At 39.6% G+C, this 25872-nt stretch overlaps 1 protein-coding gene across 4 annotated transcripts in view; it reads left to right on the forward strand.

The window, feature by feature from the left end:
• Nucleotides 1-25539, forward strand: part of LOC122873566 (MAM domain-containing glycosylphosphatidylinositol anchor protein 1) — a 187492-nt gene extending 161953 nt beyond the window's left edge. The window contains exons 17-19 of one of the 4 annotated variants that reach the window (XR_006377470.1): nt 12449-12566; nt 20349-20721; nt 20936-25539. Coding sequence is in view for 3 of the 4 variants with exons in the window: in XM_044190454.1 (XP_044046389.1) it covers nt 12449-12566; nt 20349-20434 (204 nt within the window). In the remaining variant the exon portion in view is untranslated. Of the gene's footprint in view, nt 1-12448; nt 12567-20348 lie in introns of all 4 variants that reach the window. The other 3 variants (XM_044190478.1, XM_044190467.1, XM_044190454.1) reach the window with 3 other exon arrangements.
• Nucleotides 25540-25872: the final 333 nt, after the last annotated feature.

Genomic DNA, 25872 nt, shown 5'->3' on the forward strand with positions numbered 1-25872 from the left:
CCTTCCCTAGTTTGAGCTGTACCATATTTTGTCCTTGTTAAAGTTCACCAGAAGTTGAAAGTTTAAGTTTACTGTGCACATTCAGTCAATAGTGGAAGAAAATGGTCTGGGAGACATAACAGAGGAAGCGCCTGTGTTTGAGGACTGTCTGTTGACACATCATTGAGGTCCCATAGGCTCTGTGGCAGCTGCGTTTGCAGTTAGCTCTTCCCTGTTGGGATGTGCCCGAGTAAACTTTATGACTCAGTACTCCTCTCTGACTGGACATGATGCTTTCTCTTCCTCTTTTTTCACTATTTGTGTCTATTTGTGAGTGTGTGTGCATATGTGTGTACCTCAGTAAGTTTACAACCCAGCAGAGAGAGAGAAAAAAGAGAGGGATGTCTTTTGTTTTGCATGTCTCTATCCTCCTGTGTGTGTTTCTCAATCTCTTTCTGTTTCTGTTTTTTTTTCTCTTTCTCTCTGCTTATCTTTCACTCTGGCCGTGTGCTGGGACAGGCGGACCAGTTGGGTCGATTCTTGCCCTGGTCCGCTTCACACCCACCCGTCTCAAGGCTGATGACTAATGGCTCTTAAATGGCTCTAAAATCAACACGCTCAGGAGTCTTAAACTATCCAACTGTACATACCCTCACCCCCACACACTCTCTCCATATATCTGCATTATCTTTACACACAAACATATTTACATGCATAAACACTGTTAGATTCAGACACATGCACACATACAGACAAACTCTGTTTTTAAACACACACACACACCAGTCTCTTATCCCCCGCAGCAATTAGCTATGACAGGTCAATTAACAGGCTTATTTATGAGCAGGGGATGCCTGCTAGTTGTGTTGTAATGATTCCAGATACTCTCTGTACGTGCATGGGGGAAATTGAATCCATGATAAATGTGGGCTGAAGGCTTTAGCTGGGGGCTGCATTTGCTCTTCATTAACTATGCCTCTGCAACACCATGTTTCTTTCACCATTAAAGGGAAAATTAAGTCTGAAACAGTGGGCATACTGTATGTTTTAGGGCTCCTCTGTGATGTTGGACAGTGCAGATTTTATGCCATTTGCATGTTAACAAGTCTCTTAGACAAGTGTTTTAAACTGCTGCACACACACACACACACACACACACATACTTGTATAGTATACAGTACATTCCATATGTTGCTAACTTGGTGTCATCTCTTAACCAGTCATACTTCCTGGCCCATCCTAGTTCATTTAGTACATCTTGTGGCAGGTTGGTCATGTGGCACCTTTTTGTCAGATCTCTTTTTTTTCCATGATCCATGATTAGACAGAGACCACAACACCAAGTCCAGTTCAGTTCAGTTCAAATTCTACATTTTTCCATTGTTTAATACTGTCCAGTGACTAGTATTGTTCAGCGTATTATGTGTTTGCTTTAAAATAAGAGAATGGCCATTATTATGACATGATGCACAACCAAGATTGTATAAGTTGGGGAAAGGAACAATCAGTAACTATTACAAAAACGACATACAAAGTCACATCCTACCAACTCTTCCCCTATAAAAAAATTTCTGATTATTTTCTGCTCTAGTAGCCACCATTTGTGAGACCATTAGGCCTCTTTGACCAGATACCAAACCAAGACTGGTATTTACATTTAAGACAATCAAAGCCCTCTTAGAGGACGAAGAAGACGGAACAGGATTAACAACTGACTGCTAATGGTCCTGGGAGACCATGTTTGAGATTACCCAGGTCTCCCTAACAGCAGGGAAGCTGAAGCCCTGGCGTGACTGGTATTTTACTTCTAAGACTTTCCCTCAATCTACATGAAACTAGAGTGGAATATTCCTCAAGATAGGATTAAAAGAAAAAGAAGAGCACGTTCACTGATTGTTCAGATGTTTCTCTAAACTTCCTTCAAGTTCAGAAAATTTTTTATCTTCTATAAAAGACCCTCACTGGAATGCAACGGGGTATTTTCTTTGTTACCGGTGCAAGGTGTCCCATTCCGTCTCTGCATTGCCAAACCAACTCCTAAGCACAAGTGACCTCTCTATCACAACTTGATTCTAAATTTACCACCACTTTTGCACCAGCTGCTTCCAGTGACGGTCACTACTCTCATTTGGTTTATTCATATGTTCCTGCCAAACTCTGTTTCTGTATTCATATTCCTTCACTGTAGCATCATTGTGTGTGTAGTTAGCGTTGTATTAAGCCATTGTTGTGTCTTTCTTTGTTAGTAGTGTTAGTAACAAGTGTTTCAAATATAAAGTTGTTGGTTTTCTATAACTTACATCCAGTTACTTTACATATCATTCCTTGTTTATCTTGCTACCTGAGTTCAGGTTAATTCCCAAAGCTAATTTATGCATTATAGAAACTCTTGGCTGATCACCACCATTATCAGTGCTTGTTGTGTGGACTCTGAAATTAAATTGCTGGACGAATAGTTAAAGTGGTTCCGCTTAATAATGCTGATTAACGCTGCAACTGAGCTAAACTTAAAAATTTAACATATTATGGTAGAGAATTCGTGAAACTACTACCGTTTCCCAAACACGTAGTTTTACTGACATACTATATGTGTTAGGGTGATGATTCCCTCAATTGAATTCAGTATGAAAATTCACCATGAAAAAATTCCATCAAGCTAATTCTGAAGGGATTTAAATCAAGATACATAAATTACAATTACAGGATTTTAACAGGTAGAATTCATCCTGTCAAAATATCACTTAAGTGTGCATCGATGTGTTAACAGCATTTATATATATCCCCACATACAAGCCAGTCTGAGGTGTTTAATTGTTTCAGTATATGTATTTGTAAGTGTTAAAGTGTCCACTCAACACAGCACAGAGACATAGGTGCTGATAGACACACACATGACACACATGAAAATACATGCAGAGACACCACTCACACACAACAAACATACAGTGTATACACACACTGTGCCAGGAAAGGCAGACACCAGGGAGGGCCTTGTCCTTTCCACACTGTGTCTATGCAGGGTTAAAGGAGGCAGCTTAATTGGACCAGACACCATAACCTGCTGGTAGGAGGGGTTTTAGAGACACACAAAGAGGGGGCATGAACAACTGGGAAGGAGACTGTGAGAATGTGTGTATCATCAATAAAGCACTTAAATGCATCTTAAATACCCCCATTTGTATCATGACTTAGGCAAAGGTAGGTGAGGCAGGATGGATGAATGAGGAAGGATGCATGCAAGAGAGGGATCGTCACCTTGGCAACTGAAGGTTGCCTCACACAGTATATGACTATTTTTCTTTTGTCGCTCACTTTCTTGTGTGGTCTTTCTCATATGTGCATGCATGTACTTTATTGTATCCACTGTACTTTTTGTCCACTCCATCACATGGGTGTATGAGTGTGGTTTTGCAAGCACATGTTTGTCCAATCCATCACATGCTTGTGTGTGTGTCCTTGACCAAGTATGCCCTGGAAATTTGTCTATTGTCTGATGTGAAAAAGGTCTATAGTGTGCAGGTTGTCACAGGATCTGTCTCTGGCTAAACACTTGCTAATCAGTAAAATCTGCTGCCCGTATTGTCTTGTAATGATGGCACAATGTTGAAAACCAGTGATGGTTGTGCAGAAATCAAAATATTAAGTAAAGTGGAGGCTAAGCAGGCCAAAATACTAATTTGTTCAGATTTGGTTTATGATTTCTCTCACAACATTTTTACCCTCTTTCTTTATTCAGTCAACCTACACACTCTAAAATCTTAACCACCACTGTTAACCTTTGACAGTAAATACATAACGATAATCTTACCAAGTTGACACAGCTGTTTGTATCCAGTGCTGAGAATTAAAGCAAGAAGACTGACATCACCAAGAAAATTCATTAAATCATTTAAATTCAGGTTGCATGATTTATATAAATATTTGTTGTGCTGTCATTCAGTTGAAAACCACATTTTTTTCAACATTTATACTAACTTTAACAGGTATTTCAGTTCTTCAGTTCTGTTTAACACTCTCTCTCTCTCTCTCTCTCTCTCTCTCTCTCTCACACACACACACACACACACACACACACACACACACACACAGAAACCGCTGCCATGTAACAAATCGAGTTGTTAAATAATGTAGAGAGCATGCAGCCTTGATCCCAGCACCAGCCAGAGGAGGCAAGCTGATAAACATACTTTGTTATTCTCTCTCCCCTTCTCTCACTTTTCCTCCTTTCTTACTACTTTCTGTTTTGTATCAAACTCCCCAAGGGCCTGATGAAATGAGATAACAAGGGTGAACCCCATTTCTCTCTCTTCTCCATACCTGTCGGCCTTTCTTGAGTTTTCTCCCTTGGCCCATCCACCCTACTGTCTTTCAGCTCTCATCGCTGCCTCTCTTGCTGCCATCCTCTGTTGCTGTTGTTCCTCTAGCTGTCCAGTCTTCCCCCTATTTGTCTCTCATTCCCCCTGTCTGACTCTCTGTCTCTGGGGAGTGCTGGTTTCCTTACAATCAATAATAATGATTGAGCTGTCTGCTGTTGACAATGGGAATTACCTGATACAATTGCTGTTGTTGTGTTCTGCTGTTTACCTTCTTTTCTACTAGCTGAAATTGTAAAGAATGGCTCTATTAAGTTCTTTTTTGCCAGTTGTTATGGCTCACTGCATCTAAAACTCTTAGTAGTGATGTTTATGAAGGAGGAGATGACTGTTAAAGATGACCAGGGATTGTGTTTTGGCTGCTGAGAGGCAAAGGATTGGGTTAGGCATGACTGTGTTTTCACAAGTAAATGATGCAAGGCTTGGCAGCCTTTGGCAACTAAACGGTATCCAAACATTGTCCATTTTTATTGCTTATTTACATAAATTCTGATACAGTGAGACAGAATGTTGCATGAGGAGTGTTTTGTCTAAACAGTTGGGCCTCCACTATACATAAATTACCTATACCCCTTTGAAACGGAAAAGTTCCACCACTGCTCTCTACTAAACCACATATTCTCTAACTTAGTCTGCCAAGCTATGAGATTCATGCTACAGCTTTGTTCCGATTCTGAACCATTATTTCAAAGGATTGAACTCCAATCAGAATGCTTTTTTCTTGTTAATCAAAACATGTAATCTGTAGCAATATTTAGCTGTTAATGTAACGGTCACAAACATTAACTCATGGTTCACTGCTGCCGAGTCAAGAGATAAACAGCGCTATAAATGTTCAGGTGAAGCGTTCAACATATCCGGTGAAAAAACAGACTCCCGAAATTTTTTAATTTTCTTTCTAGAATTGCATCTCACCAACTAAGTAACAACATAGCATGAAATCAACATTCAACAGACTCAAACCACCACCGCACTGTTGTCTCCTGAGCTGCAGAATGATAAAGAGATGCTCTGACGCTAATCTTTCAATCTGCTGCTGACTGACAATCTATAGCTGGCTAGCTACCTCGCTAACACAGCAAACAGATGTGATAAGCATGAGTGATGTGACAGTTGTCAGGGATAGGGCCATATCAGAGTTATATTGAAATTATGTGTTAATTATTTATTAACTTTCCAGCAATGTATTTCACAAACTAGTTAGCAATTTACCGTGAACACACCACTTTGACTCTCTACTAAATGTGCTGTGCTGTGCTAAGAGTATTGTAGCCATAGTGACTGCCCACATTTCCCATCATGCACTGCCTAGTGCTGAAAGCAGTTTGTTAAGTTAGTTGCCTTATGTTCCAAAATGGAAATATTACTTTGTGTTAGTGTTTGTAATGTGTCTGTTCAGAACATGGTGGTTTATGTTGGCACTTTATAGTTTTAACCATTATTGAGGTGGCTGTTTCCAGACACCTGCTACCACTGTAGTGACATTGCACCTTGGTGGCAAATTTTGTAGTGGCACCAGTAAATCAACACAGGCCTATCTTTGTTGAAAAGAAACTAGTTTCATATTGGCTCACATTGGATAATATACACACTAATACTGCTATGGCTTGTGAAAAGCCATGAAACCAATGGCAAGATGTGAATTGCGCCATTGTTCATATGCACCATTGTGCGCATTCCGGATACAAAACAAAAGTGGTAAAAACATTCTTCCATGATGCTACAAGCTGTCAAAAACTCTGGAGGGTATCTTTAATCTCTGAACGTCACTGTTCACAGACTTCTGCTGCTGTAGTTTCACACACATCACTTCTAAATCATACAGTTACGCAGAATTGTATTACAATAACATCAAGTTAAGCCAGTTCTCCTTTAGTATTTATTATTGCAGTTCCATAAAGTTGAGTGAGTGAGTGAGAGATAGATTTAAAAAAATAAATAAATAAATGAAAAAGAATGACCAAAATCAATGTAGCAGAAGCTATCGGCAGAGATATCCTGACCCTAGTATGGATTGGATCCTACACATCCTGTCATGCAACTGTGTCTTTCATTAGACCCTCCCTGCCTGGTAAACTCCCATGTCTTTCAAATTCTACGCTTCTAGTTTGTACTGCAGGCTTTCTTGTATAATGCGTATAACCCAACATAATCCTTGTGACATCATCAGGGTTATTTTCTCAGACTTGACAGAGCTCCCTCAGAACTACAGACTTAATACAACTAATTTCAAGCTGAGTTGACTTTAACATGTAGAGTAAAATTAGTGGAGTGTCCCTTAAGTTTCAGTTCCTCCCACTCTACATGATGTCACTGTCTAACTGTCTATCTCTTTTGATCTTTTTCAGAGAAGTTCGGAAGTCAGGTAAATGTTAAATGTCAGTAATATTACATTAATTTGCCATCTGAAAAGCCTGTTTACCAAAGCTCAATCAAGGTCGGGAAGAGGGCTTTAAATCCAGGTTGGTTGACACATGTTGACCTTTTTAGATTGACTCCCCACGTGGTTTCTGCATTACTAGGTTTTTATGAAAGAGGTTCTACAGCAATGTTATCATGTTCCTTTCGTGCGTGTAAACAGCAGTTTGTAGCATCAGCCACTATTAACTGGCCTGAAGCTGAACACTCCAGATATTGTTGAGTTCAGTAGTGGCTGTGTCTGTGGCGGTTGTTTTGAAGGTTTTATATTGATTCTTTTTCTCTACAATTGAATAAACCATTAACCTAAATTCCAAAGAAAAATAAACAGCAATAACCTTGTCATGTCCATTCTCTAGTATCTCAAATTTCCCCTTTGAACAACATTCACATGATTTTTCAAATTCAGTTGAATTCCCAGATGATTGCTTTTTGAAGTAAATGCTGTTTTGTTCCACAGAGTGCAGGAGTGACTGCGTATTGATGCTTGTTTCATTTCTGCTTCATGTTGAGAGCATGTCCATGGAGAACACAAACTTTCTGTACTGCACTGACTGCACACACCGAAGGCCTTTGAGGTGCTGCCACTTGTCTCTGCATTTCCCCTCTCTTTGTGCTCCGTCCAACAAAAGTAATGATGTCTTTGAGAACAGCTTCCCTTCCTGCTCTAAAAGAGCTGTAGCCCAGCCGATGGCTTGCATTAATACAAGGCTTTTATTGTAAACATTTGTAGAGCCAAACAATAAGGAAGCATTAGAATTTATATTGTTTACTGCCTTCTGGCCATGATTACTGCATACTGTCTGTATATATTCAAGTTGTAAATTCATGAGATGTGAACTGCCACTGTCTGAGCTTCTCTGCTCTTGATTTGGTTCATTGCATCTTTAGGGAAAACTAAACAGTTTAGTTTGAGCTGCCCATTATTACATTGTCAATCAGTATATGTAGCGATTACTTGTGCTTAATGTTTTTATTGTTCTATTGGAATCACCATCTGTCTCGCTTCTGCACGCTTGCCAAACACATTCCAGTCTAAAATCTAAAATAATCAGAGTGAATTGGTCTTGAAGCTGGTTGTTCATTGAGACCAACTTATAAGGCAGAAATTACATGTACACATAAAATCAATCATTGGGAGAAAAAAAGAGGTAACATGTTGTAGTAGATTATGTGTGTCCCCATTCGCTGCTCTGTGGATTACCCAGAGGCCATCTGTGTTCCTCGCAGTGTTTGGTACCTGGGGGGCTTGTTGGAAACCAGGCCAACCCACATTTGTGTGCCTCACACTGCAGCAACTTTCTTCTTCACTGGTATTTCAAAGCTGTCTCTGTACATCTCTCTCTCTCTCTCTCTCTCTCTCTCTCTCTCTCTCTCTCGTCTGTGTCCCCTCTGGTATGTGGACAGCACATCAATGGGAACATTAAAGGTTACAAGGCTCAACAAAACGACACATTCATAACTCCAACCTGACACTTTATTGTACACCCTTTGATCTTGTAGTCACACACACACACACACACACACACACTCAAGCTGTCTATCTCACGCAGGCTTCCTCACAAACACTCTCTGTGTCACACGCTGCACACTGTTATGTCAGGCATTGGGAATTTAGAGAATTCTACTCATCATTTTTTTAAGATGAGATTTTGTTTTCTACCTTTCCCAAACATTGTGATTTTTCTTGAGTGTTTGGTAAATGTCATAGTTGAATATCAGGCACATTAGATATACAGTAGCAGCAGCCTTTTATGGCCCATGACCCAATTTCTACAGCCCACAATCTCATGCCCCTGAGCACATAGTCCAAGTTTCCATGTGAATTTTACAAAAGCATCATTTGTTAATCTACTTTTAAGTGCACAGATAGGTTATGTGGAAATAATGAAATATAGCACCCTTTATTCTTGATGTGTATATATATATATATATATATATATATATATATATATATATATATATCCAAATATCAATAGTCAATATCAGTCCTGAAATTGTTCCATGACTGTATTTCAAGCAGCTTTATCACTCTCGAGAAACTCTGAGATATACTTCACCTCAGCAAAGTGCCCAGAAGTGATGTTTAAGTGTGAGGCACTGTTGGCACTGGTGACTCACACTTCAGCTTGATCTGTCAGCAGTGAACATTAAGTGAAAGGGCGCGGGCCTGTTTCCCTGAGCCTTTCCGGAAAATAAACACATAAAATAATTTATTTAGCAGCATATTGCATTGTGCTGTGCCATTCTGTTTGATATCTTTGAGGAAATTATTATGCTCAGTGGGATTGTGTTGTTATGTGGCTTAAAGGAGACTGACTGTGTGCTGTGGTTCTGTGTATTAGTGTGTCAAGGCCAGTGTTAGTCTCTGGGCTTCCTTTCCCCAATTATTTTTCTCATCGTCTCTAATTATACAACAATCTGGTGTCTTTGCTTTGACTTGTTTAATTCAGACGTGCTTGAAAGTGTACAGAGGCAGGCATGCGTAGCTCCACTGTCAGTGTAGGTGTGTTTGTATGCATGTGTGTATGTTGTTGGCTATAGGTCCTATAGTGCTCTATTAGCAACGCAAATTTACAGAAAATAGGACCACAGGAAGAAAGTACATAAATAAAACAAAATGTTAACCATAGCCACACAGTGAAGAAACAGCATCTTAGCGTTTATAAATTAGGTGACCACGGCCTTTTGGCCAATTAGCCTCTTCCCTCTACTACCCCTGAATTTCCCTCACAGCTACCCTCTGCCTAGTAAATCAAATAATCCTTTTCCACAAATGAGCTGACCAGCTAAACCTATCCAGCCTGTGCTGCTGCACTTCTTTTCTTTCTCCCTTCACACCGTCCAATCAGTTTCAAGGTTCTCCTAATTATTTCATTTATTCATTCAAAGAAGATCTCTCGTTCTGGGACTAAATTAGAAGGGAAGTGGGAAAGAGGTAGTACTGCTCTTGTGTTTCCCTCCCTTTTATAAATGTAATTGAATTGGCTCTCTATTTGTAGAGTAGGACAGTGCGAGACGCAGAGAGAACAACAGAAGGAAAATTATCAAGGCTACCTGTATATATGCTTGTGCAAGTTTGTAGGGGTCATAGCATGCATGGCTGACAGTGTGTGTCAAACACTGGTCAGTGTGGTAGAGGCCACACAGGCATCAGTTAACTTAAGCTAAGTGAACCAAGGAAAAAAATGTTGAGCAATTCTTGAGTAAGAGCTACTGTAACTGAACCAGAGGATGATCAAACTGTGTGAGGGACATTTACAGAATTATCAATTTCCACCGTCTTTCTTTATTCACCTTTAACTTGGCTTTTTATGATTACACTGCAGAGGTGAACTGGAGAAATGACCTCACATGCGCACAGCCATGCTGCTCCTTGTCTATGGCAATAATAGGTTATTGGTATCTGCCCCATGAATTTCTGTTTGATACTTCAAACTGACATTGCTGTTAGGGGCTAACAATCACAGATTAAAACACAGGTATTGGAATAGAATGCCCCAGCAATGAGAGATGGTTACCGTGGTGTTTGCTGCGCCATTCTCCACCTTTCATCTGCTCAAAGCGTATATGGGGTCGGGTCATGCTTTTCTCCTTGGTAGGTCAGAACTGGGTTAATTGAACCCACCCTTGGTAAAGCTTCATATATTTACACACAACATGACGACAGGTCTGTTCTACCTGTTTACTGGGTTAAATACAGCATATTGGCGTTAACCAATGGATTTTTTTAAAGTGAGGCCTTTCATGCATATTTGCCACCCCTCTGTGCGTGTACCTGCTTGCTCTCTTGTTATGTTTGTATACAGGCATGGTATGGAGGCAGGCAGTTTTTCCATCAGCATCACATTCATACACACAGTCACATCTGCTCCTCTCTGCGTTTTTTTAGAATAACTTGAGGGTTATTATGTGCCTTGCTCAAGGGCTACTTGTTAAATGTAGTGGAAAATATTGCTATATGTATGAGCCCACACACCAATTTGTGCATAACGGCCATTTCTGTAGAAACCACCTAACATATCAAATAAGCCATTATTATTGTAGGACTGAAACTCCCTCCGACATGATTACACAGAAAGCACTTTGGCTATTTTATTTCAAATTAAACATAACAAGGCACCAATGTCTGCAGTGAAAGCCAATAACTACAAGAGCAACAAAGTTTCCTTGTTTACTTGCCTTTTCCCTCCTCATATTCCAGACTGAATACGCTTGGTTTTTGATTAGCTGGGTGCCTTGGTACACCACAGTAATTAGGCTGTCAGTCAAAACCACATGGCTGGCGGCTAAAATGGGGAAGTCGCCTGCAAAGTTTTCAGATGAGTCTCCTGTTAAGTTTTGTTGTTGTGGGTGCACAAATGATTATGGGATAAGAACGTAACTTCTTAATACTTAATGCTGAAGCATACTATTACCTGCATGTTGTTATCTGTGCTGTTTGTTTAATTAATGTTTCAGCATAATATTTTTTTAAAATGCAGTGCCATTTAATTAATTTATTTACTCAAACTTATTAGGATAAACCACTTGAGATGCACCATCTCGTTTTTGAGGGGGTCCTTGACAAGTTTGAGATCTTTTATGTCTTTTATGAAATGAACACACTTCTTTTCATTAAGAAGTGAGGATTGAAAGTTGATTATTATTTACTAATTTAATTCGGACAAAAAGCCTTAATAGCCATTGAGGATTTTTGTCCGAATTAAATTAGTAAATAATAATCAACTTTCAGTACACACTTCTTAATGAAAAGAACTGTGGGAGACACTGTGGCTTGTGGGCCTCTCCAGGCCTCTCCAGGCCTCCGTCTAACCATTAGACGACCAGGTGTTGGATAAAGCTGAAAAATTGACTCATCAGAGAAGATGACCTTACTCCAGTCCTCTACAGTCCAATCCTTATGGTCTCTTGGAAACCTCATCCTGGCTCTTCTTTGCTTCTCATTGATGAAGGGCTTTTTTCTAGCATTGCATGACTTCAGTCCTGCCCCTAGGAGCCTGTTTCGAACCGTTCTCGCCGTGCACTTCACCTCAGCTGCCTTTTGCCATTCTTTTTATTGGTCACTTGATGTCATCCTACAGTTGTTGAGTGACATTCGAATGAGTTGGCGGTCATTCCGGTCAGTGGAGAGTCGTTTTCGCCCTCTGCCAGTCTGTAGCTTTGTTGTCCCCAATGTCTGCTGCTTGACCTTGTTCTTATGAACCGCCGTCTTTGAAATTTTAAGGACGTAAGCAACCCGACGCTCACTGTATCCCTCTGCCAGTAAAGCCAGAATTGAACCCTTCTTTTCCTCACTCAAAACTTTCCTTTTCAACTTTTTTGGCATGGTCATTATGGTTATTTTTTAATTCCAATTACTTTTGAGGTACTACTAGCACTGTTTTTGCCATCCAGCTGGTCCCACTGCAAGAGGATAGTGATGACCACAGAAGTGTTTTTTTATACTTTTCCTTATAAATAAGATTTGGTTCAGGTGATCACCTAATCAGCACCTCATTCAGTAGAATGAGGTGTGCCTATGTTGGAATTCAACAGACATTGGAATGGAATGGCTTCCATACTTGTAGAGATGCTGATTTAAGAAAAAATTGCAGTGGTCTAATTTTTTCCAGAGCTGTATATATCAGATATACTCACCCAGCATCCATCCGTCTCTTTGTCTCTTCCCTAAACAGATTGTGTTTGAAGGAATTCGAGGCCCAAGTTTCGAGGGGGATATTGCAATTGACGACGTGTCCATCACCATAGGGAAGTGCAAGCAGGAGAACACTGTAGCCAGCGCAGGTAAGACAGGTAAGATAGACTTTTTTAAAGGTCTAAAAAGTGTTGATAGCTTTTTTGTTTTCAGCAGACATGCCCCAATAAAGCACTTGCTTCGAAGCTGAAACAGAGCTGAATTGATTTAAACTTAAAATCAATTAAATGAGGGGCAGGAGAGAAGGGCATTACTATACAGACAGGATTTTCAAAGGAACAAGAGAAAGAGACCTAAACGTCTCCTTTGCAGGTGTAGGAATATGGCGCAGAGAGAAAATGTTGTCAATGTGAGGGCTGTACGGAGACAAGTGAACACCACAGAGCAACGACATGGAGGCGGTTTGGAAGCCTTATCATTTGCCGTCCTTCCTCTGTCTCTTTCGTTTTATTTACTTCACATTCCCCTCTATCTTTTCATCCTCTGTTGCAACACCAAACCTCCGTTGCCTCCTCCACACCCACCTTCATTATATCCTGTCTCTTTTCCTCTTACTTTCTGTTCTGTGATAGCCATCTACCCTTTATTATTTCTATACCTCTGCACACTGTTCTCCATCTTTAAAAGCTTCTGTTATTTACCCTTTAGAGAGAACGAGAGAGGACTGAGCGAAAGTGTGTAATGATAAAGATTTTGTGAAAAAGAACATGAGTGAAGGAGACAAGAATGTCTGTGAGGGAAAGAGAAACACATCCAACAGTGCAAGGCATCAGTCCACCATGACAGTTGTTTTTACTCCATAAACTGACCACACATTTTCCACACCACTCATGCCTTCAAGCTAGACAAGTCAACTCAAGCTACTTGCCTCTAAATAGAATACTAGAATACAATTTTTCTACTTAAATACTGGTTGTGATGGTACACTATGTCTTAAGGGTGAACCAGAGAGAAAAACAAGTCAGTTACAAGGACTTAGTGTATGTCCATGTAAGCGTGTGGAGAGAGACTCAAATAGCCTAAAGGGCCGGGGTGTGGAGAAGAGACAGAGACAGAGAAAAGGTCAAAGGCAGAGTGACTGAAAGTATGTGTGGGTGTGAGTGTATGTATGTGTGAGAGAAAAAGAGAGAGAGAAAGATACGGAGAGAGAAACAGGTTCAAGAACCAAAAGAAGAAAGAGAATATGAAACTTAAACCTGCCAGCAGTTTAGCTACAGTAAGAACTTCCCTCTGCCAGCCAAGACGCACATACAAACACACAAGCACATCTACACACACACACACAGGCACATAAACATTAAATTCTTTAAAGAATTTAATGTTTCGGCAGCGGCGGATGGCCGCCCACCATTTAGTCTGGTTCTGTCCAAGGTTTCTGCCTCTTAAAGGAAGTTTTTCCTTGCCACTGTCGCCAAATGCTTGCTCATGGTGGGATCTGTTGGGTCTCTGTAATTAATATATTAAAGAGTATGGTCTAGACCTGCTCTATAGGAAAAGTGCAATGAGATAACTTCTGTTATGCGCTATATATGCATGCACAACAATAGCCAGTTGGCACCGTTCTCTTATTCCACACTGCCATTGGTGTCAGGTAAAATAGGGACACTTTGAAACTGTGAAACCAAATAAGAATCAAACATGTGTCATTACTATGGTAGAATACACAACTGACCTTTTAACTGTTGTTCAGCCAGTTAGTTTGACTTCATTTTATTTTGGTATTTGCCACTGTATAATGCGCTCACTTTTACTGTAAAGTAATATTCCCATTATAAATGTATGCAACTCATTTGTCTAATGTTTTAAATGCAATTTGGGTGATGAGTTTTAGTCAAGTCAGGTCAATTTTTTTTCATATAGCCCAACATCACAAATTTGCCTCAAATGGCATTATCATGGGGTGCACGGTGGCAGAGCGGCTAAAGCTCCTGCCTCCCAATAAGGAGAATGTGGGTTCGTGGGATCGATTCCCGGACCAGACCAACATCACACAATCTCTCTGGGTGGAGTCTGCATGTCCTCCCCGTGTTACCGTGGGTTCTCTCCGGGTTCTCCGGCTTCCTCCCACCGTCCAAAGACATGCATGTGTAGGTTAATTGATAACTCTAAATTGCCCGTATTGAATGAATGAGAGTGAATGGTTGTCTGTCCTTGTCTGTGTCTGTGTTAGCCCTGCGACGAGTTGGCCACTGTCCAGGGTGTACCCTGCCTAAGGCCCAAAGTCACTGTCTGTGTTAGCCCTGCGACGAGTTGGCCACTGTCCAGGGTGTACCCTGCCTAAGGCCCAAAGTCACTGGGATAGGCTCCAGTCACCCGCGACCCCTAACGGGACCAAGCGGTAGAAAATGGATGGATGGATGGATGGCATTATCATCTTTACAGAATACGACACCTTCTGTCCTTAGACCCTCAATTTGGATACGTCAGGAAGAGCAATAGATGAGGGACCCTCCTACAGAAAGGACAGGCATGAAATAGATGTCGTGTGTACAGAATTTTAGTATGTTAAGTTAGATTTAATGCAGCAACATGTGGTGAGAAACTACATGGTCTTCTTCACTTTTTCATTGCTAGAACCTACTACAAAGAAAACAGGGCCATGGAATCAAGACAAAACTGCAAAAATGAGAGAGTGAACCTTTTGCATTCACCTCCTCAAACCCCCAGCATGAGACGTCTATGTATGTGTGTGATCTTGCACATATTGCATGTAAAGACACTGGCGGATAGAGTGAATAATGGATGATGGTGTAAACAGGAAGAGGAAAGCTCTTGAACTCTCTCTGATTGTGCACATGTGCACGTGTGTCCTGTAGGTTTTGTACAGGCAAGACATACAGTGCAGACAGATGGGTAATTATCAGGCAGGCGACTCAAGAGTCTTTGCCACTGTAAGAAACACAAATGCATCTGCCTTGAGTACAGATTTTGCCACCATGGAGTTGGCGAGGTAAAATGAGGCTTAGAGAAGGATTAAACTCAACTCATGCTTGCCAGGTATGATGAAATCAAATGGCATATGACTTAGAGGAAAGTGCAAAATCAGTTATAAAACCATTTATGCTTAATGCAAGATGCACAGGGTCAGGAAAGAGTCTTATACACCTGGGTTCATTTGAGTCCGAACCAATGTTCTTGGGAAAGGTTGTCTTCAGACAAATATGGAAGCTCTGTGTAGATTCACGATTAAAACTCTGTGTATATACAGAGATGGAAATATGCATACACATTGTTTTTGTCAGATTTACAAGGCACATGTACACCTGCTTCTGTTTTCAATACTCTCTGCACCAGCATCATTTCCACTACCACAGTTCACCATAAATGTATGCAGAAATGCTCTTAAATCATGCATTTGCATATTGATATCCACCACAGATTAGACCTGTCAATTAGAAGGATGACAAAGAAGAAAAAGAGCAGTTTCATCCACTGTGCTGCATCGGCGAGGTTCTCCAACAGCACCAGAGCAGCTGTCACTATGGGTGACCATTACGCAGAGCTGTGGCTATTTATAGTGCCCATACCACTAATTCATCACATATACCTGTAAACCATTATCACGGTGATATCTCAGTCATCATTAAATGTCAGAAGGATGATCAATGATTATAGATCACATATTGAAACAAACTTTACAAAGTGCTTCACAATTCAGACAAATTAACATATGATTAGCACAGAGAATGGTGGCTCAAATGTAAATAAAAAGAGTGATAAAATTCATCAGTCATAAATAATTTAACATTAAGTTTATGAATGTGACTCTGATTGACATTTTACAGAACGTTGTGTAGACTGCAAAAGATACACAAACAGTGATGTTGGCAAACAGCCTAAACAAATAAGTATTTACTCTAATGTTACGTTTCCCACCTTAGATTTAATCTCTTCCTTATCATATCACCCACAGCTATCTCTAGGAAACTGTATGTGCTGTGGTCTGAAGTCTACACACATTCTCACCGCACATTCTTAAATATCAATTTATGTGTGGGAAATGACATATGTTTTTGTGCGTACCTATTGTTGATACATCTGGCCCCAGGTGTTTACCACCTTTGCCAGGAAATAATGTCAGCACATGTTTAGATAAATAGATGGATAGATAAACAGATAGGTTAAAACAGACATGCATGGTGAGATACAAAGCAGCACATAACATCAATAGCAGCTTTGATCAGCATACTGTCATATGGCTGTGTGTGTGTGTGTGTGTGTGTGTGTGTGTGTGTGTGTGTGTGTGTGTGTGTGTTAGTGAGTTAGTGTGTGAGAGAAAGGGACAGAGAGGGAGAGAACCAAAAGGCACTTCTCCTTTGAGACTTTGCTGCTGCTCCCTGCTTCTGATAGGATGTGGAGGGAGAGTAGGTGAGCCTGGCAGCATCACCCAGCTGATACATCACACCTGTGTCACACACACACACACACACACACACACACACTGTGCATCCACCTGCAAGTGTTTTCAGTGGAGACTTACTGTAAATGGATGCAAATATATACGCACAGGGATGCACATAAGCTCACAAATACACACATTTGACAACTGTAGTACATGCATTCTCACACTCGCGCACACATTCACTTCAGGTTAACTATGAGCACGCATAGGGGACTGTCCTACGGTCTTCCATAAATGAAGGCTGATTGCCTCTGACATGTTTGGTGCAACTCTGCCTGCATAAATCACAGAGCTCCACCTGGCTCAGTTGTGAGAGGTGGTGGAAGGTGAGCTTGTCTCTTTCTGTTTTACGTTTACTGTATTCTCAGTTGAATGAGTTTCCTCCTCGTGTCTTTATTGCTCTCTTATCACGTTAATCCACTGCATCATATTCTGAGAACTTTCCAAATAGGTGAAACAGTAATCCAGGAGTGATACAAAATTTACTCTGAAATTGTTTAATCTGTTTTAGCTCAAAATTAAACCAGGAAGTAGCTCAGAAAGATCTAATGGGCTTTAACATTGACAGTGTGGCTAGTCATTTCATAAATTGAGACTTTAAACAGTTGCCCCATTGGAGTATGTAAAAGCTGCAGCAGAATAGTGAGTTTCTCAAAACAAAGCTGTTGGTGAAGTTGTGTTACACGTGATTGTAAATGATAGAAATAAGATTTTTCTTAGGGGATGTCCCAATCCGATCTCAAAGATCTGTATCGGGGCTGATCAAGGCATTTTTTAACTGATCAATATCTATGTCATTTTGGGGACAATGCAATAATATGAAAAAAGTAATGGGTGATATGGGGGTAGCAAATGTGGGCTGCATCATGCAGGTAGTACACAAGGGTCTGTTTTCTCAGCGCAGCATCACAGAAACACTGGCTAACGCAAGGAAGATCGTAGGGCATTTTATGCATTCGCCACAGGCCTACACACATCTGGTAGATATCCAGATTCATATGAAAATGCCAGACAAACGACTACAGCAAGATGTGAAAGTTAGTTAGAACAGCACTCACTAAATGATGTAGAGCTTTCTGGAGCAAAAGCGGAGGCTGAGCCATTCAACTGCATTGCCACTTTGGTGGATCCCAGATACAAAAACAAAGCGGAATTGTGATTATATTACTCATTTTGGGTGTTCTAGTTTTACTACAATGCTGCACTAAGTGGAATTGATAAGAGCTATTTATAAAGACATCATTTAGTTTGTTTACTTTGTTATTTTGTAAAGAAAAAAAGAACAAATCATTAAGGAACAGCTTGGATGCAGGCAATTTTTTCTAAATGCATTGCAGAGCTATTCAGTTGTCAAGCATATACATTGGATTGATTTTAATAACTAATATACTTAAAATGTGCACAGCGCAGGAGTATTGGATCAGGACTGGGTATCGGCAGAGAAACTTGATCGGTACGTCCCTAATTTTTATAAAATCTGAGTTACTGCTCAAGTTTGTTTTCACTTCCAGATAAGTGTTTCAGGTAATATGTTTTAACAAGGGAATTATATAACATATAATGTGATATGATTAACCTGCTAAGTAAAATGTTGTCATTTAGCTACAGGTAGTGTAACAGAGGAGGATAAAGGCAAGTTGCACGACTGTTCTGATTGATGCAATTTTACCTGTAATCATTTGGATATTGCTAGCTAAACAGACAGTGAGTTTTTTGTTGTTTGCTGCATAGGTGCAGCACAAAGAAGCAGGTGTAGTGACTCAGATTTATGTGAGTGGATTAAAATGCCTGTGCACTGTCTGTGACGTACATGGAACCACCCACAACACACACACACACACACACACACACACACACACCAACACACAAATACATTGTACTGCATATGCCCGTAGTAATCCATTATATTTTTAACTGTATTTTAATTCCATGACTGAACAGATAGATGTATGATGTATAGACCTGAATCACTTACACGCAATCATTGAGAGAGAGAGAGAGAGAGAGAGAGAGCGGGGGGTAGGTTGGGTTAAAGGAAAGACAGTGAGAGACAGATAGACAGAGAGATGTAAAACATCATGTTCCATTTCAGTCTGTTGCCTGCAAACTATACTATAGGAATGTTTGTTTGTGTGTGTGTATGCGTGGTAGTGTGTGTGTCTGCTGCGTGCAGATCAAAGCTTTATTATAAATATTGATTTTCTGCCTGGAGGATGGACCCTTGATATAAAATCATATCGACCTTTCTAATACAATACCTACTTTTTATTTATGAAACTCTTTGAGCAGCTTGCATGTGTAATTTGTTACTGCATTTGTGTAATGCTGTGTATAAAAGGGAGAGTATATTGTATGTATGTAAAAAAAAAAAAAAAGAGTGTGTGTTTGTACACTTGTTCCGTGTGGGACTGTTAAGATTTTTAACATAAAAGAAAATAAATAGGAAACCTTAGGTGATCTCATGTATGCAACTGATGCGTCTTCTAACTGTGCATAAACAATAACAACCTGAGAAAAAAAACAAGAAAAACAATCACATCACATATTGGTGATGATGACATCAACTGTAACTTCTTTTTCTCATTAAAATCTCAAAGCTGTCATGACAAAGTGTGGAATTTCAATAGTGCATCTCTGTTTCTTTTACTTGTTTACTCATCCGCCCCCTCATTCTTGGTTCTACCTCTCCCCCTTTCTTTCCTTTTCCTCTGGACTCTTTCCTTCTTCCCTGACAGTCTCTCACTTTTCTCCACGTGAAATCATAAAACATCCATTTTACTACAACCCTCCTCCTTCTTTAAACATTGGTAACATGGTTTGGTATTGTTCAAATGATGCTTTTTGTTACACAGAAGAAAAGTCTAAACTCTGCCCCACCAGGGATTTTTCATTGCACATGCTGCTGCACTCAGGCTTAAAGACAGCCTTAGGCCAAAGAGATAAATATACACATGTACAATTATCAGCTTAACCTGTGGTCAATGTAATGTCAGAGTTAGCTTGTTCTTTATAAAATGCAGTTTACAGGGGACAAAGAAAGAAATGATCACATTATACTGTACACAGTGCCTTTCAGAAGAAATAGAAAAGTAATTTTGACTTTGACGATTCAGATGTATGTTAGAGATTTTTTTTTATTGTGAGACCATTGGTAAAATCAACAATGAAATGGATAATTATAAGTGTCCACATGATTTTTTTTTTAGTCATCCCTGACTTAACTTTTGAACCCTGATGCTCACACAGTACATGTGAAATAGAGTAGAGTGTAAAAAGCCCTCATGATTGCTCAACATGCCTCTAATTATAGAATTGTGTCTGTGGAAACTTTGCTATAAAACCTTATGAAGCCATGAGTCATACCATTAAATCAATAGCAGATGCTGGCAACTGGGTGTCTGAAAGTATTTTCTTTTCATGTATGAACTGATGAGACAATGCTGTTCTTTTTTTTTTTTTTTTAAATCTGTTTCCACAGTTCTGATCGGTGGATCACACTCACTCCCATTGGCCAGCTGGCTGACCTTTGGCCTCTCCTGCTTCCTGTCGCTACTCTACAGATGATGAGCACTTCCCACAACACCACCTGTCTGTAGTGACAGGCACTGCCCCGACTCGTGCTCTTTTACTTCTCTCTCTACCCTTCTCCCTGTCCTTTCCTCTACTTATCTCTCTCCCTCACCGTCTGTCCTTCCCACTCGTTGTATTTCTATCCTTCATGCATCCATTTCATCCTTCTTGCTTAGATAAATGGTAACACACAGTCTTTGTATAGTTTCTCCTCTTCTGCTTTCTTTGCGGATTTACCCAGACATTCAGCATAACCAAGTGATGCTCATACTGTATTTAAGGTGAACATACTTAATGATCTCTGACAGTTGAACTACACAATCTCTCCTTTGCCGCTATATTAATCTGATTAGACTAACTTTATCTATGTCACCGTGTCACTTTGTCTCCTTTTCCTCTCCTTCATCAACCTTCTTCATCCATATGTGCACCCTCTCATGTATCTCCACTCCCTCGAACCGCAATCCTCAACGGCCCCTCCACCCTATTCCCCAGACACACCAAAGTGTCAGACACTCTACCAAAGATGACAAAGGACCTGAGGGAATAACTAGAGGAAACAGGGATTCCAGGAAGAAAGTGAAAGAGAGAGAGAAAGTGGGAAAAATACTTTTTTTTCACAAAGCCCGTCTCCCTTCCATCCCGACCTTTGGGACCATGGGAGCTACTGAATGACAAAGAGACAGAAAAAAAACTGATAAATTAATGAATGAATAAACAAATGAATGGTGAGGAAAGGACGGACCAGAAACAGAGGGAAAAAGAGTGGTGCTCCTTGTAGCCTCGCTTGTCGTCTCCTTACCACAAGAGACGAACCTCAGTGCGGATTATACGTGTACATTTATCTCTCTATATATTAAATATAATAAAGTTTAAACTAAAACACAACTAGGACAGTGGAGACACTTTACAAAGTGAAATTAAAGAAGCACAACGTTTATACAACCTCTGCTGTTCCTTTGGGTTTTATTCTACTTATGTGATGTTGCAATTTATCAGACCTATTCAATGTTTTTGATAGTTTGCTTTTTTGTTTTGTTTTTGTTTATGGCATTATAAGGGTCAAGGGCAATGGGTAATAAAGTATTATATTAATATTTATGAGAGGAAGAGAAGATGATTTTTGATCCAGAACCTTAATTGAGCACGAGGAGGGAAATGTAAGGATGACCCAAGCTCCTGGATAGGAACCTCAACTTTTCTTCGCAGATACTGAACACACACACACACACACACACACACACACACACATTTGTCCTTGCTGACATCACAGGCAGGCTCTCAGCTCATCATCTGCCTCAAATAGATGTCTCATTTGTGAATGGCACAGAAGGAAAACGGTGGATGGTAACTTTCACATTTCTGCTCCCTTAATCAGTGGACATCATGACTCAGATGTCTGGATTGATCAACCACAACAGAATCGCTGGACATGTCTCTAATGAAAAGAAAAGCATGGTGTTGTACAGGGGGCCAAAAAAGAGCCTGGAGTGAATTCAGTTGAATATATGGTCAGAGAGCACTTCTTTCTCTACAGGTTATTGAATGTCACGTATGAATTCCCCATACCCTACAGCAGGAGTGAAAGATGGAGAAGATTGTCAGTATATGGCGGGTGTGCAGTGTGGATTGCATATCGGATTCTCTGTCATTGTTTAATTAATGTTGAATGTCTGTAGTGTAAACCATTTTCATAATCACATAGATATGATTGTGATATGAAGTTAAGCAATACTCATATCTATAGATCTATATACAATAGTTTATGATTGCATTTAAGATAGCAGAGAAACAGTCTTGTCCAAAACACATCATATTCTCTCTTCCTTTGTCAGTTCTAATTTATAATTACCAGTGTATTCACCATTCATTACTTTCCACATTTAAAGCTGTAGCTATTTTCATCATTCAGGGGACAGTATGTTTGCATTTTGCTGCATCATGCTTCAGTTTATCTTGAGAAAACTACATTCACCAGTCGCCCTGCTCCAGTAATCTGCTTGTGTATGCTGATCTGCTGTATTACATGTCTTTTCAACACCTTATGTACTGTCTGTCATGTCACGTTGATTTGATCATTGCACTTGTTTCTTGTGTGTTTTTGTTTTCTTTATTGTGGTCGGTACAAATTGTATTATTGACTTTTCATTCATAAATAGCACATAACATACAGACATGATGTGCCTGTTTGGCCAGTCTGGCGTGAATGGCAATTTCCATATTAAGCTGGCACTGGTGGTTACTGTATGTGTAAAACATCATACTGTATCATTGGCAGCTTTTAGGTCGCATAAAGGTGAACTAAACTTTGTTTGGCATGTTGGACAAATTAGTGAAACTCCACAGACAGTAGTGTATTATAAGAACATAGAAGCCCTTTGACACTTACTGTGAGCAAACTCTCAATACTGCATCTTAGCTTTATCTCTGTCATCACAAAGTTACTTAAGTACGATGAGTGTACGTGATGGCAGGTTGTACCTAAATGATACAAACTATTTTAGAAGTGAATTTGAGTGACATGCTTTCCTGTAAGTGTAGCTTATTCATTCTGCTATCATATACTCTAAGGCTAAGCTTAAAATGTGTTAACTTTTTATAATCTCCTCAAAATGCCCCTGTCATTTTCCCAAAACACAACATAGCAAAAAGTGTTTGTTTTTTGGGAAACACTGCAATACCTCCAATTCCACCGGCTTATATGGCTAAGGGAATTGGCTACATGTGGTATTTATATCAGCTTGAGTTGTACAGTATCATGAGCATTATTCAACACTTAAGCAGCACACTGTGGGTCAGTACGTTACCCGTATAGTACTAAATACATTTTAGAAATGATGTGCATGGCATTTTATCATGCCAGCTGTCAAATCATTCCTCATATTGCCTCATATTTCAGTGGCAGTAGTAACAGGGGAAACACTACCATTGTTATCAGTGCATTTGACTGACAAAGGAACAATTTGTCACTTTTTACCAATGAGTATTAAAATATGTGGCAATATGGTAAGGTAACTGGTACTGTATCCATCTACTCGCATATGATAAAGCAACTTTTGTTTTTTCCAAATATGATTCAACAAAATTCTTCCAACTGGCACACTAAGCTCAACTTTGTGTCACCAGAAGCAGTGCCTAATTCCAATCAGATGACCAAGCAACTGTCACTGGTTGTAATATACATATATTAATTTTAATAATTGTTTCGCCATTTGAAAATATAGCAACACTTCATGTTGGTCATGTCATATCTAGGACAGATATAAAGTAAGGTTTGCATATATCTTCCATAATAAAATCACATGCTAAAAGCATCACTTGTAATGTAGAAAATAACAGAATCATGTGGATCAGTTGTTTCAAAATAACATTGGTCAATAAAATGAAAATGTAAAAAAGCAGAGAAATCAAAAGCTTTTGTCGATAATAAAAATATCTGTCCTAGGTGGCATGCTTTGGTAGCAAACAAACAAACACCTTAAACATGCTGATTGTCATACAGTGCTAGGTAAGCACAGTGAGAATGTGTAGCACAACTGTCAGTTAGCATACAATAGTTCAGAAGTGTGAGTCATTTAACTTCAAGAAACAGAGATGAATCTGACTGATATTTTTCGTGTAAGAGATGGTTGAAGGTCCATCAAAACATATTTGAGCTTATCATTGTAAACTGCATAAATAGAACCAAACTCAACTTCAGTAAAGTCATTACCTGTAGAGTCCTTTGGTTTTTAAGCAACTAACATAATGGCCTCATTACTTGACTCTTGTGTTTTTGAGAAATTGATGTTTTGATAGAATGTGATGGACTGTCAAAAAGTAAAAAACACTTACTGTACATTTGGTAGACTGAAGGCACCTCCAGATTTTATGTCAATGATTTTGCTAAAGACAAACCAAAGACAAGATAACAAGCTAAATATTTACCACATGAATTAATGATGAAAATGACCTGAGCAGTTTGATTTTCTCTTATCAGGCAGGTGACACAGTAATTCTACTAAGTGTCTGAAGACCAGTTTATTCCAAAATGTTACATTTAAAAGGTATATCTATTTCAGTTGCAATCCTCTAATGTAGGTCAAGTCAGTGCTCAGTTCCCAAGTGCTCAGTTCCCAAAAAGTACACACATGTTTGTGTCCATTAAATGTGAGCAACCTGGTTATTTCCACCTTCTGTTAGCAACATGCTCATTCATCTATTTACTGAGCCCCTGTATAGCTACACATGTACACACATACACACACACACACACAGACACACTTAATACACACAATAATAACAACTGGAATGACAAACTGACTGTTAATCACCCATCTACTCTATACTGTCTGTACTGTCTTGAATGGATTGGAATTGACCTGAACGAGACTGTCTGGAATCACTCAGCCTCTGCCCCCCTCCCTAATTGTAAAAGCTGTCAGTACACTGAGCAACTGCGTGGCAATGGATTAAGTATTCATCCTGGCAACAGTAATAGAATGAGGTACATGTTCAAAAGTTATTTTCTTGTTTGTAAGAAATGTAATAATGTAAAACAATCAGTGTCTGAGTGCTGGTAACGCTCCTGGGTAATGACCTGAATGACCTTTTCCACAAAACGCTGTGACCCGTGCCCTGGTTTTCCAAAACAAGGTTAAAACCGGTGTTGATTTGTTTTAGTAAAACGTTTCATATGATGTTCGATTGAGTATGTTCCTATGTTCCTACCCCCCAGGTTGACCCTAAGAAACTGAATCCCAGTGTTCCAGTTCCAGTGTTCTGTGGCACAAAACGTAAAACCTTATGAATTACTTTTTTAGGACTCAGCTGACTATTGTAATTCACTGTGACAAGCATTGTCTTCGCATTAAGTAAGTTTTGGAAAACAGTACATCGGTCACAGCGGACAGTCATGTTTTATGGCATAAAGCGGTCAATGTATTGATCCATTTTGGAACAAAAGATGTTAAATGCACCTTTAATGGGAAGAAAAAGGGAGAAGGGTATCAAACAGTGCTGGGTGTTGTATATCTCTGTCATGTACTGAAGTATTTTAGAGGCAAATATATTTGAAATATGACTCTGAAAGGTATAAATAAACATTAATGAAACAAAAAGGTTTATTTATTATTGTTTGTTGCTGCAGTTGCTCTTGTATGAAAAAGGAATAGATTTTTGGGGAAAACGTGTATTCCCTTTCTGGTGGAGAGTTAAATGGGAAGATCAATACTGCTCTCTTGTCTGTACGCTAAATATGAATCTACAGCCAGCAGCCAGTTAGCTTAAATACCAACACCTCTAAAGCTCACTCAAAAACATGTCATATCTTGTTTAATATGTAAAAATGACAATGAATATTTCTTGGCCAGGTGCAATAACTTCCTGTAGCCTCTTCGTCACAAAGTTACTTAACCCCTGTAAAGAAACTGAAATTAACTCATTAGTTTTTG

This window comes from Siniperca chuatsi, linkage group LG1 (assembly GCF_020085105.1).
Source record: "Siniperca chuatsi isolate FFG_IHB_CAS linkage group LG1, ASM2008510v1, whole genome shotgun sequence".
NCBI classification, from domain to species: Eukaryota; Metazoa; Chordata; class Actinopteri; order Centrarchiformes; family Sinipercidae; genus Siniperca; species Siniperca chuatsi.